Source organism: Mustela nivalis (genome assembly GCF_964662115.1).
Source record: "Mustela nivalis genome assembly, chromosome: 16".
NCBI lineage: Eukaryota > Metazoa > Chordata > Mammalia > Carnivora > Mustelidae > Mustela > Mustela nivalis.
The window spans coordinates 15,983,343-15,995,093 of record NC_139035.1 but is presented as its reverse complement, the minus strand read 5'-3'; the positions used below and the strand labels follow the sequence as shown (position 1 = coordinate 15,995,093).

General features: G+C 47.2%; 1 protein-coding gene across 1 annotated transcript; it reads right to left on the bottom strand.

Moving 5' to 3' along the window:
- Positions 1-699: 699 nt before the first annotated feature.
- LOC309849344 (uncharacterized protein) lies at positions 700-11,293 on the bottom strand. Its single transcript, XM_082701763.1, has 7 exons — positions 9,169-11,293; positions 7,952-8,033; positions 4,992-5,644; positions 4,765-4,881; positions 2,596-2,664; positions 2,266-2,370; positions 700-1,352 (listed from the first exon to the last, which is right to left on the bottom strand). The coding sequence occupies exons 3-7, from the start codon at positions 5,054-5,056 to the stop codon at positions 1,103-1,105; spliced, it is 606 nt and encodes a 201-aa protein (XP_082557889.1). The 5' UTR covers positions 5,057-5,644; positions 7,952-8,033; positions 9,169-11,293; the 3' UTR covers positions 700-1,102.
- Between the last annotated feature and the right edge of the window lie 458 nt (positions 11,294-11,751).

Sequence of the window (11,751 nt, the reverse complement as noted above, 5' to 3'; positions counted from 1 at the left end):
GTGCCGTACCAAGAAAGTTCTGGGGCTCCCTCCACGCCAAGATGTGAGTTAGAAGCAGGTGAGAGAGAAGACGAAGGTCTCCGGGGCTCTGATCATCATGACCCCGCAGGCATGACGTGTCCCCACACCGCGGAGGCCTGTGACCGTCCAAGGGCAACAGTCACGGAGGAGAAGCTCCCTCCCCGCCTTAAACGCTGGGCCGGATGGCGCGGCCACTGCGCGGCCATCGCGGTTTCCTGGGCACACGGGTCTGGCCACCCCCATAAGGTTGTGCGGCGATTCCTCCAGTGGGGGCTCGCAGCAGCCCGGGTCCTCTACATCTAACTCTCCAGTCTCCTCGAAGCCCCTCCGTACTCAGGTGTCCTTCTCACAAGGAACCCGATAACTAATTTTGTGTTTCTGTGTAGTAAGGTGTTAAATGGTAAACGTACCCTGGTCACCTTTTGTAGCTCCTAGGCAGAGTGATTTTACCGGGAGAAAGAGCTCCCCGGAGGGTTGTCACAGGTGGTCTTTTTCCTGTGTGTTTTTTCCGTTAGCCCACCTCATCTGCAAGCCATCGGGGCCTGGACTCATTACTTCTTCAGCGTTTAAGGAGTGGTTCCTTTGTGCCAGAGGCACCGCTCTAGGTACTAAGTATTAGACAGTAAACAAAACCAAGACTCTATGGTCACCACTTCCATTCTACTGGGGACAGGGACAGAGAGAGGATATACAAGTAAATATAGATCTAATGGTGGCAAATGCCAAGAAGCACTATACAACCGGGTGCGACTAGAGTGACAGAGGAAGCGCTATTTTATTCCGCACGGCGTCCTCAGGGATGGGTCTCTCCCTAGTATTTACAGGGCCAGGCTCAGAAGTACAAGTGGAGGCCCACATATCCTATGTCCACAGATTTAAAAATTACGAACCAAGTGAAACTGGTATGCACAATTCTTATCCTTTCATTATGACAGTATACCTTCCTCATAATCTGGAAGGCCAAGTTTAGAATTCCCCGACTCCACCAAGATGTGTGCTGGAATGGGGTGGCTTAGGTGGTAACTGGTCCCTGTCCCTCAACCTTCCCCCTACTCTTTGCACTCCAGCTCTGTCCTATACTTCAAGGGGCCATGTGCCCACCCCTGTCATATCTGGGTCTGTGTGTGTCTGAACTTCCTCCACATCTCCTGCAAATAGATGTTTCTTGGCTCCTCAAGAGAATGGAAAGGTCAATGCAGTCTCTAGAAGCTGGCCTGGTGCCACAGGGATGGAGAATTCTAGGGTCTTGGGTACCCACAGGAGGATCTAAGGAGCAGTGAGGAGCAGGAGCTTGGAGTGAGCGCATCCCCTTGGCACATGGGCTTCTTGCTCTGTGGAAAAGGGTATGGTTAGAAGAGGGCCAGAGAGCTCAGAACCCAAGGTAGGGGCTTCTCTTGCCTCCAATCATTGTTGTCATTGTCTTCTTTTTTTTTTTTTTAAGATTTTATTTATTTATTTGACAGACAGAGATCAGAGAGAAGCAGGCAGAGAGAGAGGGGGAAGCAGGCTCCCCGCTGAGCAGAGAGCCCGATGTGGGGCTCGATCCCAGGACCCCGGGATCATGAACTGAGCCGAAGGCAGAGGCTTTAACCCACTGAGCCACCCAGGCGCCCCAATTGTCTTCTTTTTTTAAAGGTTTTGCTTATTTATTCATGAGAGACAGGAAGAGAGGCAGAAGCAAAGGGAGAAGCAGGCTCCCGACTGAGCAGGACCCTGGGATCATGACCTGAGCCAAAGGCAGACATTTAACCTATTAAGCCACCCAGGTTCCCTGTTGTCCCCAGTCTTAAGGCACTTCTCATGAGGTAACATTTGAGACAAATGAAGTATGAGAGGCAGCGTGTGGCAGTCTGAGGTAAAGGTAATTGCAGGCAGAGATCTGCCTGGAATGAGAGAGGGCTTCTGCTCCCTTCCCGTATTCATAGTCTCTGTGCCCAAGGTCTTGAACTGCATAAAGAAATTATATGTTGACCAGTTGAGGTGTTAGGACCTCCCCAAACTCCCACAGTGAGTTTCAGATGCTGATGCTCCCCCACCCCCCCACCGCCAGTCCAGGGAGCTTCTGCTACCCCATTTCCCCCATTCCTAGCAGCTCTGAGGACTAGGCTTGGCCCAGGCTTATCAGGGTAGGGTCTTAGGAGTCTTTTGATTCCTGGGGTTGGAAGTATTCCAGTGGCTGGATAGGGGGCCAGCAACAGTCAAGTGCCTTCAAATGTCTCTTTTGTTCAACAGTGCTGTAGTTACCTTCCCTGGAGGCCTGAGAATTCGAGAGGCGATCTTGGCTGACCATGCCGAGCGCCTGGGAAAGACACCCCAGGCGGGTACACAGAGGCTTGCTTGTTCACATATCTGTTGCAGAGCATCGGAAGCAGAAAAGAATGCAAACCATTTGGATGAAGTAGAGAAAGTTTCTTGGCCATGGGGTTAAAGAAATTAAGACTGAGAGTTGCAATATCCTGGAACAGGGATTTCCAACTCTTTTAAGTCTCGGAAGCCTTTGTTCAAACAGAACCTTGAAAGGAAGCTTCAACAGATAAAAGCAAGCTAAAGGGTGTGACCTAGAGTGATACTCACTTTCCGAGGTCTGGGGGGCTTCTTGGGAGTCTCAGAGGCTCTCCAGGCCACCAACTGAAAACTGCTGGTCTAGAATTGAAAGCAGAAAACATAAGGATCACAATTTGCCCTGGTTGCCCTTCCAGGGGGCTTCTGGGATAAAAAGATGGCAAAGAAGGGAATCTACTCAACAGTGGGATGTGGAGGGGGAGGGGAAAGCTGACAAAAACATTGAAAGTGGAGGGGCAGGGCGTAGGAATTCCTACCCAGATCCCCTGCTCCCCTTCCTACATACAAGCTATAGGAGTGTGAGCCAAAAGGAGCCCGACGAGAGAGTAAAATAATAGTGTTAGATAATACTTTGCACCTGCTATTCTAACACTTACAGATGTTACTCATTTAATTCTCACACCAGCTCTATGAGGTTGATATCTTATTATCCCATTGATACAGATGAGGAGTCTGAGGTAGAAGGAGCCCCGTTGACTTTCCCCACTTGTGACTCATGCATGTATTATGTATGAATAAAAGAGAGGGGATTTGGGAGTTTGTCAACCAAAAATAAGACAGATGGTCAGAGGAATGCAGCTTATACACAAATAGAGATAATTACGGTGAGCAACAGGATTGTGTTTGGTAAAACATGTCAGCCAGTAGCCAACCATTAGATGACTTTCCGCTCACTCATTTGCACTGAGGAGGAGAGAGGGTGTTGCTGCTGGAAGACAAGGGCCCAGCAACAAAGACCTCTATACTTTGTCCCTTCAAAACTCACCTCTTGGTCTTATAGATGAACTGGTCCATAGCCAGGGTTGGTTAGAATACCAGTTCGGAAAGCAGGCGGAGAGATACTGGGAGTCTGCGTCAGACAGCTATGGCAGAAAAGAGAAAGCACATTCGAAATGTTTGTTAATGGAAGGGCTGCCTACAGAGGTGTGTGCAGGGTAAAAGGAACTGACAGGAGGCACCAGGTCCCCAGTGACTGACAACAGCAAGAAGTCCTTTGAGCACCAAGGAACTTGGTGATGGAACCTGTGGGAGCTGGAGTCAAGGAAGGGGGCGACCCAACCAGAGCTGGAATTGCCAAATGCTGCCACTGCCAGGAATGCAGGGAAGTCGGAGGAGAGCGGGGAGGCAGCAGGAGAGTTTCATTTCTACCTCTTCCTCATCTAGTCCTCCACCAGCGCCTCCCACTGGCCAAACCCAACCAGCCAGAGGTGAGGGTGCCCTGACTGAGGTCCATGGACATTGGCTTCCAAGACAAAAGGCAGGTTGGAAGAAGATGGAGAGTAGAAATACCCTCGTATAGGGTCCCTCAAGGTGAGCCCTTGGAGGCCTTAGAGATGAGAATGGAAAACAGGAAAATCCTTGACTGTCCTCCTGCGTGTCTCTTGGGTGGGAGCAAAGGGCTGGAGACCCGTCTGACCACTGGAGCGAGGGAAAGCCATCAGAAGAGCGTGGCTAAGCTGTCCCTTCCCAGCTCCTCCTTCACACTGTTCATACTTACCCCAGTTGCCTTCTTCTTATCTGTAGAGGAGACAGAGGCCCAGAGAAGTCAAGGGACTTGGTTAAGGCCACACAGCAAGTACGGGTTCCTAACCCTCCCGGGAACTTTCCAGGTTTAATCTGAAACCGACCCCTGTACTCGCAGGGCAGGGAGGAACGGAAGACAGAGGCAGGCCACTCCAGCTTGGCAGGTGGCAGTCTAACAAGCTGAGGGAACCTCTGTATGAGGCCTGTGTCGGGCGGCAAAAAAACTAATGGTTTCCGGCACTGCCTGCCAAATCTTTAAAGTACATAAAGAGGCCTTTAATTCGATTCAGTCACATAAACCATGTAGGTATTTTTTTTTTTTAAGATTTTATTTATTTATTTATTTGACTGACAGAGATCACAAGGAGGTAGAGAGGCAGGCAGAGAGAGAGGAGGAAGCAGGCTCCCTGCTGAGCAGAGAGCCCCATGCGGGGTTTGATTCCAAGACCCTGGGATCATGACCTGAGCTGAAGGCAGAGGCTTTAACCCACTGAGCCACCCAGGCGCCCCAAACTGTGTAGGTATTCTTAACACCACATCCAAATCTCCAGGCTCTGTCCTTGGAGCAGCCTCTAGGAGTGGGAGAGGCAAGCTGAACCCATAGTCCAAGGATAAGGGAGGGGGTGAGGAGCCTCCAAGCGCTGGGGTCCAGCTTACAGGTCAATTAGCAGTTTTCGTCTCTTTCCAACATGGCTGCTGAAGTATTGAGAAGGCGATGAGTGTCCATGGCAAAGCCGGGGCCGAACCCCACGTTCATGTACAGCTTCCCTTGTCCTGGGTCGCACGATGGCAGTTCAGTAGGAACAGCCCCCCCCCCACCAGCCTCCCCCAACACACAGAAGGACAGACTGAAGTGGAAAGGATATAAAAGGCTATAAACTCACAGCCTTGCTGATTGGGCTCTCTGGCTCATGTCAGGAGTGAGAGCTTCCGGGAACCTGCAAGTCATCACAGAAGGCCCAAGGTCAAAGGCAAGAAGACCACATTGCTGGCGTGGATGCTTGCCGGCGCTCCCCTGGGAAGGCTTCCGGGGACTTTGCCAACTGTGTGATGCTGTGCGATTTATCTGGGAGAACTGTAGGTTTCTGGAGGAGGCATCTTAATTGGAAATAGTTTCTGCCCCGGCTTAAGGGTGTGTCCTGTATTTCCTGTATGATAGATAAATACACAAAACTATAAAGTGTAACTAACACCAGCCCGGAGAAGGGACGGAATTTATGAACTTATTGGTTTATGACAAAAGCCTTCTCAGAATTTGCCTGAAGAGAAGACACATACGATGACGTCATACGTGTTGGAAGGTGTGCCCATTGCATGTGCATGTGAAGGGAGGGCTGGAGGAGCAGGTGTGAGTCGGAAGAGAGGAGTCCCCTGGGTGAGCGTGGGGACACCCTCCTTCTACAGAATCAAAAGAGTTCAGGAACTCTTTTGGAAGATGCTGGGGTGTGGCAGTTGAGCACTAGGTCTCTGGAATTAAAAGAGTTGCATTTTGATCCTTGGCAACTGCCTCCAGTTCCCTGAGCTTCAGTTTCCTCATCTGTAAAATGGGCACAGAGACCACGTGAGCTGCAGAGTTCTTGTCTGTGAATGTGGTGGTGATTGTCTTACTTGGCTGCAGTTCCACTCATCCTCAGACTAGTTTCACTAGTCCAAGGGGTAAAAATTTCTCCCCCCCCTAAGATTTTATTCATCTGTGTGACAGAGAGAGAGAGCACAAGCTGGGGGAGCAGCAGGTAGATGTAGAGGGAGAAGCGTCTCCCCACTGAACAAGGAGCTGGATGTGGGACTTGATCCCAGAACTCTGGGATCATGACCTGAGCTGAAGGCAGCCACTTAGCTGACTGAGCCACCCAGGCGCCCAGGGTTAAAAATTTCTATGTTAAGATTCTCTTCTGATTTCCCAAGTGCTTTTTTAAAAAATGAAATGATTGAGAGATGAATAGAGAAGCACAGAGTATTTTTAGGGCAGTAAAACTGCTCTGTGTGATACTGCAATGGTGAATCCAGCGTATTACACATTTTTCAAAAACCATAGAATGGCTTTATTCTCTCAGCCTGCCAGCTTCCAGAAGTCTAGGGCTGTAGTCCTGTGCTTTCATCTTTGAGGTCAGAGGCAAAAGACAGGAAAGACTTCTCTCCTGACCCTAGTTTGAGAAGTACTGGGGAGAAACTCTGGCCAGGCTTGAGCTATGTGTTCCTTCTCAGATCACTCACTATGAACAGGGAGATGGTATATGGCCACTGGCTCATCCCAGACGTCCCCATTCCTCTAGGTAGTTGGGTGAGCACAGGAATTGGCAGCCCCCACAAGAACTACATGTCTGAAGTAAGACAGGAGCAGTTTCTCCCATGAAAAGAATTACTGTTATCTGGAAAAGAGGTCAGATGGGGCTGTGTGGAAAGAAAAACAGATGACGATCACCACCAGGAGGCAGAGGTATAAGGATTGAATGGGAGAATGCGAGAGTCTCGCACAGTGCCTGGGACAGTAGGGTGCAACTAGCAGTTCTAAAAAATATGGAAGGCTGAGGTCTGAGTACATCTGGGGGTCACATTACCTATGTCAAGATGTATCATGAATGTACTGGAGATTTTCAGGTGTCCAGATAAACTTGACTCAAGCCAATTGGGTGCAAAAATGGGGAGAAACAAACGTAAAGAAGAAAGAATATCTTGCAAGAATTTGCCTGGGCCACAGTAGGCTCTTAGTGCCTTTTGTATGAATTGCCCAAATGAAATATTGAGTGTATTTATGGTCTCAGGTGACAGTATCAGAATCCAGATGTTACATTCTTATTTTATGGTGGCCTTGCTATCAGCAAACATCCTGAAAGATTTCTTGAGGCCACACCCTCCGTCTTTAGGGAGCCCACTTGCTCCGTGCTCTTGCCCGTGGTTCAGCTCTGGTTTCCACTCACCTGCCCAGCCCCTTGAGAGGGTTCATCTGTTAGACAGATGGGCTTTCTAGATGGGCTACGTCTTGGCACATAGTCACTGCATCTCTCTGAGTCCCAAGCCCTGCTGTTCGGTGGTCAGCCCTGTCTCATCGGCAGCTGGGCACTATGACTTCTGGTCTGAAATGGAAATTTGGGGGTACCTGTGTGGCTTGGTCAGTTAAGCATCTCTTGATCTCAGCTCAGGTCTTGATCTCAGGATCATGAGTTCAAGCCCTGCTTTGGTCTCCATGCTGAGTGTGGCACTTAATTAAAATAATATTAAAAAAGGGGCGCCTGGGTGGCTCAGTTGGTTAAGCCGCTGCCTTCGGCTCAGGTCATGATCGCAGGGTCCTGGGATTGAGCCCCGCATCGGGCTCTCTGCTCAGCGGGGAGCCTGCTTCCTTCTCACTCTCTCTCTCTGCCTGCCTCTCTGTCTGCTTGTGATCTCTCTCTGTCAAATAAATAAATAAAATCTTTAAAAATATATATTAAAAAATAATAAGGGGCATCTGGGTAGCTCAGTTGGTTTGCTTTCAGCTCAGGTCATGATCTCATGGTCGTGGGCTGGAATCCCGCACTGGGCTCCCTTCCAGTGAGGAAGCCGCTTCTGCCTCTGCTTCTCTCACCTCCCTGCTCATGTGCACTCTCTCTCTCAAATAAATAAAATCTTTTTAAAAATAAAATAAAATGGAAGTTTGAATGTGTCATCTGCTACTGTACTTTCATAAAAACATAAAATGTTCCATCAGCCACTCTGTGGGCCTGAATTTTCCCAACGGACTGTCCCGGTCTTCTCTTCCCGACTTTGCCTTGCCATCTGGAACAAAAGTTACCCAGCTTCCTGTCCTTTCTGGTGACATATTCATCTTGTCCTAAGAACTAATCGCACTTGTGACTGTCTACCTTACCCAGTGCCTGGTGGTGGGAGGCGAGAGGAGATGAGATCTGTCTTCTCCTCTCTTGTCTTTGCACATTCCCGTCGACACTCAGCTGTGGGCAACAAGAAAGGTAATGGTTCCCGCTCCAGCAGCCGTGAGTCCTTGAGACCCATGGCGTAACCAGCGGGGGGCTGGGTCCTCGAACATGGTGATGAACAGACATGGAGGCACCGAGCAGCTGAGGAAGAAGCAGCTTCAGACTCCTCACGTGCCCAGCCCACGTGAGTACTGTGAATCGTGGAAAGTTCGGAGTAGGCAGAGGAAAAGAAACCCGGTTACCACCAGGAAGCATTTCTCTATCAGTATGTCTACTAAATTGTCTAAGTGAGCGCCTCAGAAGGGATTTCCATCTCCTAAGCTCTAGGAGCTTGTGGCAATTCCAGTGCTCACTCTAAATATATTTATTTATAGTTAATTTTATATTTACAATTATGTCCTTATTTTCTTAGAGGGCTCCCTCCTCCAGATGATAAAATCTTCCGCCCCACAAAACCGGACCCTGCCCCTGGTGATGAGCCCAGGACACGGTCCTTGCTTCCACGTTTCCAGTTTATTCTATTCATTCATTTATTTATTTTTAAAGGATTTAATTTATTTATATGACAGAGAGCGAGAGAGGGAGTACAAACCAGGGGAGTGGGAGAGGGAGGAGCAGGCTTCCCGCCGAGCAGGGAGCCGGATATGCAGCCAGATCCCAGGAGCCTGGGGTCATGACCCGAGCCCAAAGCAGACAGTCAATGACCGAGCCACCCAGGCGCTCCAAGTTTACAATTTAGGGGAAGAAACGCTGACCAAAGAATCATACCAATAAATCGATAATTTTAAAGCATAAAAAGCTCATGAAGGAAAGGAATGGAGTATCCAGGATAAAATAATACAGAGGATATCAGAGAAGCTTCCCTGAGCTGAGAGCTAAAGGGTGAATTGAGAACGAGGCAGGGGTGGGGTTTTTTTTTTTTAAGATTTTATTTATTTATTTGTCAGAGAGAGAGAGAGAGAGCAAGCAGGGGGAGCAGCAGGCAGTGAGAGGGGCAGGCTTCCTGCTGAGCAAAGAGCCCGATGTGGGACTCTGATTCGAGGACCTTTGGATCATGACCTGAGCCCAAGGCAGACGCTTAACCAACAGAGCCACCCAGACACCCTGGCGGGAAGGGGATTCTTAACGTTGCCGCCGCTCTGTCTCTTACCAGAGTCCCATCGCCACAGCCTAGATCTGAAGCAGTGATCCTCGACAGAGGCAGCGAGGTGGTAGCCGACTTCTCCCCAGACTCTCTCCTCTGGACCCTTTCCCAGAGCGCCTTCTTCCCTGCTTGACACACTCCCAGTGACTTCCCCGACACTTGGAAAATCCATACCTGTCACTCAGACCCCATCTGCTGCCCCTGCTGCTCTGCCCCTCTCGGGCCATGCCCTACGCCTGTGCGCACTGACATACTTATCTTTGTTAATTTTCAATCCAGCGTAATTAACATATTGCATGATGTTAGTTTCAGGTGTACAATATGGTGATCCACCACCTGTCCTTACTGAGCGCTCACCAAGATGAGTGTTTGTTTCATCCCCTACGGACCCCCACTCTGGTAACCAGCACTTTGTTCTCTGTAGTTAAGAGTCTGTTTTCGGGGGCGCCTGGGTAGCTCAGTGGGTTAAAGCCTCTGCCTTCAGCTCAGGTCATGGTCTCAGGGTCCTGGGATTGAGCCCCACATCGGGCTCTCTACTCAGCCGGGAGCCTGCTCCCACCACCCTCTGCCTGCCTCTATCCCTACTTGTGATCTCTGTCAAATAAATAAATTTTAAAAATCTTCAAAAAAATGTTCAACAATTTACATTTCTATGGTTTATATTACAAAGGAGACGTCAAATTTAAACAAAGAATTTGGTTTGTGTCTTTTTTCATTTGTTCATTTATTTCTTAAATTCCACGTATGAGTCAAATCAAGACAAATGGTATTTGTCTTTCTCTGACTGACTTTTTTACTTAGCATTATATCCTGCAGGCCCATCTACGCTGTTGCAAATAGCAAGATCTCATTCTTTTTGTAGCTGAGTAATATTTCATTGTGTATATATACACCTTCATTATCCATTCATCTATCGATGGACACTTAGGTTGCTTCCATGTCTTGGCTACTGTAAAGAAGACTGCAGTAAACATAGGGATGCATATATCTTTTCAAATTAGTGTTTTCATCTTCTTTGGGTAAATACTCAATAGAGGAATTACTGTATCATATGGTTATTCTATTTTTGATTTTTTTAAGGGGTCTCCATACTGTTTTCCACAGTGGCTTCCCAGTTTGCATTCCCTTCAGCAATGCACAAGGGTTCCTTTTTTCCACCTCCTTGTCAAAACTCATTATTTCTTGTCTTTTTTATTTTAGCCATTCTGACAGGGTGAGTTAATATCTCATTGTGGTTTTGATCTGCATTTCCCTGATGATGAGTGATGTTGAGCATCTTTTCATGTGTCTGTTGGCCATTTACATGTCTTCTTTGGAAAAAATGTCTATTCAGGTCCTTTGTCCATTTTTTAACTGGGTTGTTTGTATTTTTGGTGTTGATTTGTATAAGTTCTTTATATATTTTGTATATCCCCTTATAGGATACATCATTTACAAATATCTTCTCCCATTCAGGTAGGTTGCCTTGTCATTTGTTGATGGTTTCCTTTGCCATGCAAAAACTTTTTATTTTGGTGTAGTCCCAATAGTATAATAATTTTGCTTTGTTTCCCTTGTCTGAGAAGGCATATCTAGAAAAATGATTCTAGGCTGATGTCAAGGAAATTGCTGCCTATGTTTTTTCTTCTAGGAATTTTATGGTTTTTAGGTCTCAAATTTAGGTCTTTAATCCATTTTATTTTTCTGTATGATGTAAGAAAGTGGTCTAGTTTCATTCTTTTGCAGTAGCTGTCCAATTTTCCCAACACCATTTGTTGAACAGAGTGTCTTTTCCCTATCGTATATTCATGCCTCTTTTGTCATAGATTAATTGACCGCATAGGCATGGGTTTATTTCTGGACTCTCTATCTTATTCTTTTGATCTATCTGTCTGTTTTTGTGTCAGTACCATACTGTTTCGATGCCTGCAGCTTTGCAGTATATCTTGCAATCTGGGAGTAGGATACCTCCAGCTTTGTTCTTTCTCAAGATTGCTTTGGCTATTGGGGTCTTCTGTGGTTCCATACAAATTTTAGGATTGTTTGTTCTCATTCTGTGAAAAATGTTGATATTTTGATAGAGATTGCATTAAATCTGTAGATTGCTTTGGGTGGTAGGGACATTTTAACAATATTAGTTCTTTAGATCATGAGCATGGACTATCTTTCCCTTTGTTTGTGTCCTCTTCAGTTTCTTTTGTCAATATTTACAGTTCTGGAGGTACAGGTCTTTCATCTTCCTTTGGATTTTTATATTATGGAATATCCCTTTTTATTTTAGTAACACTCTTCAATCTTGAATTTGATTTTACCTGTATATCTTTAATATACTCTATAGTTTTCTTTTGCTTCCTGTTTACATAGTACATCTTTTCCTATTCGTTTACATTCAAGTTATTTGTGCCCTCATAGTTGAGGTGTTTCTTGAGACAGCATAGAGTTGGGTCTTGCTTTTTATTCATTCTCACAATATCTGCCTTTTAATTGGTGTGTTTAGCCTTCATTAACATACAATACAATAATGGGGTGCCTGGGTGGCTCAGTTGGTTAAGCTGCTGTCTTCGGCTCAGGACATGGTCCTGGGATGGAGCCCCACATCGGGCTCCCACA

Excerpts from the sequence above, each read along its gene's own strand:
- LOC309849344 (XM_082701763.1), bottom strand. The coding sequence starts at position 5,056 with ATGACTTGCAGGTTCCCGGAAGCTCTCACTCCTGACATGAGCCAGAGA. Across the intron at positions 2,371-2,595 it reads AGCCCCCCAGACCTCGGAAA|ATATGTGAACAAGCAAGCCT; the intron begins GTGAGTATCACT and ends GCTCTGCAACAG. Across the intron at positions 1,353-2,265 it reads TTCTCAGGCCTCCAGGGAAG|AGCAAGAAGCCCATGTGCCA; the intron begins GTAACTACAGCA and ends CCTTTTCCACAG.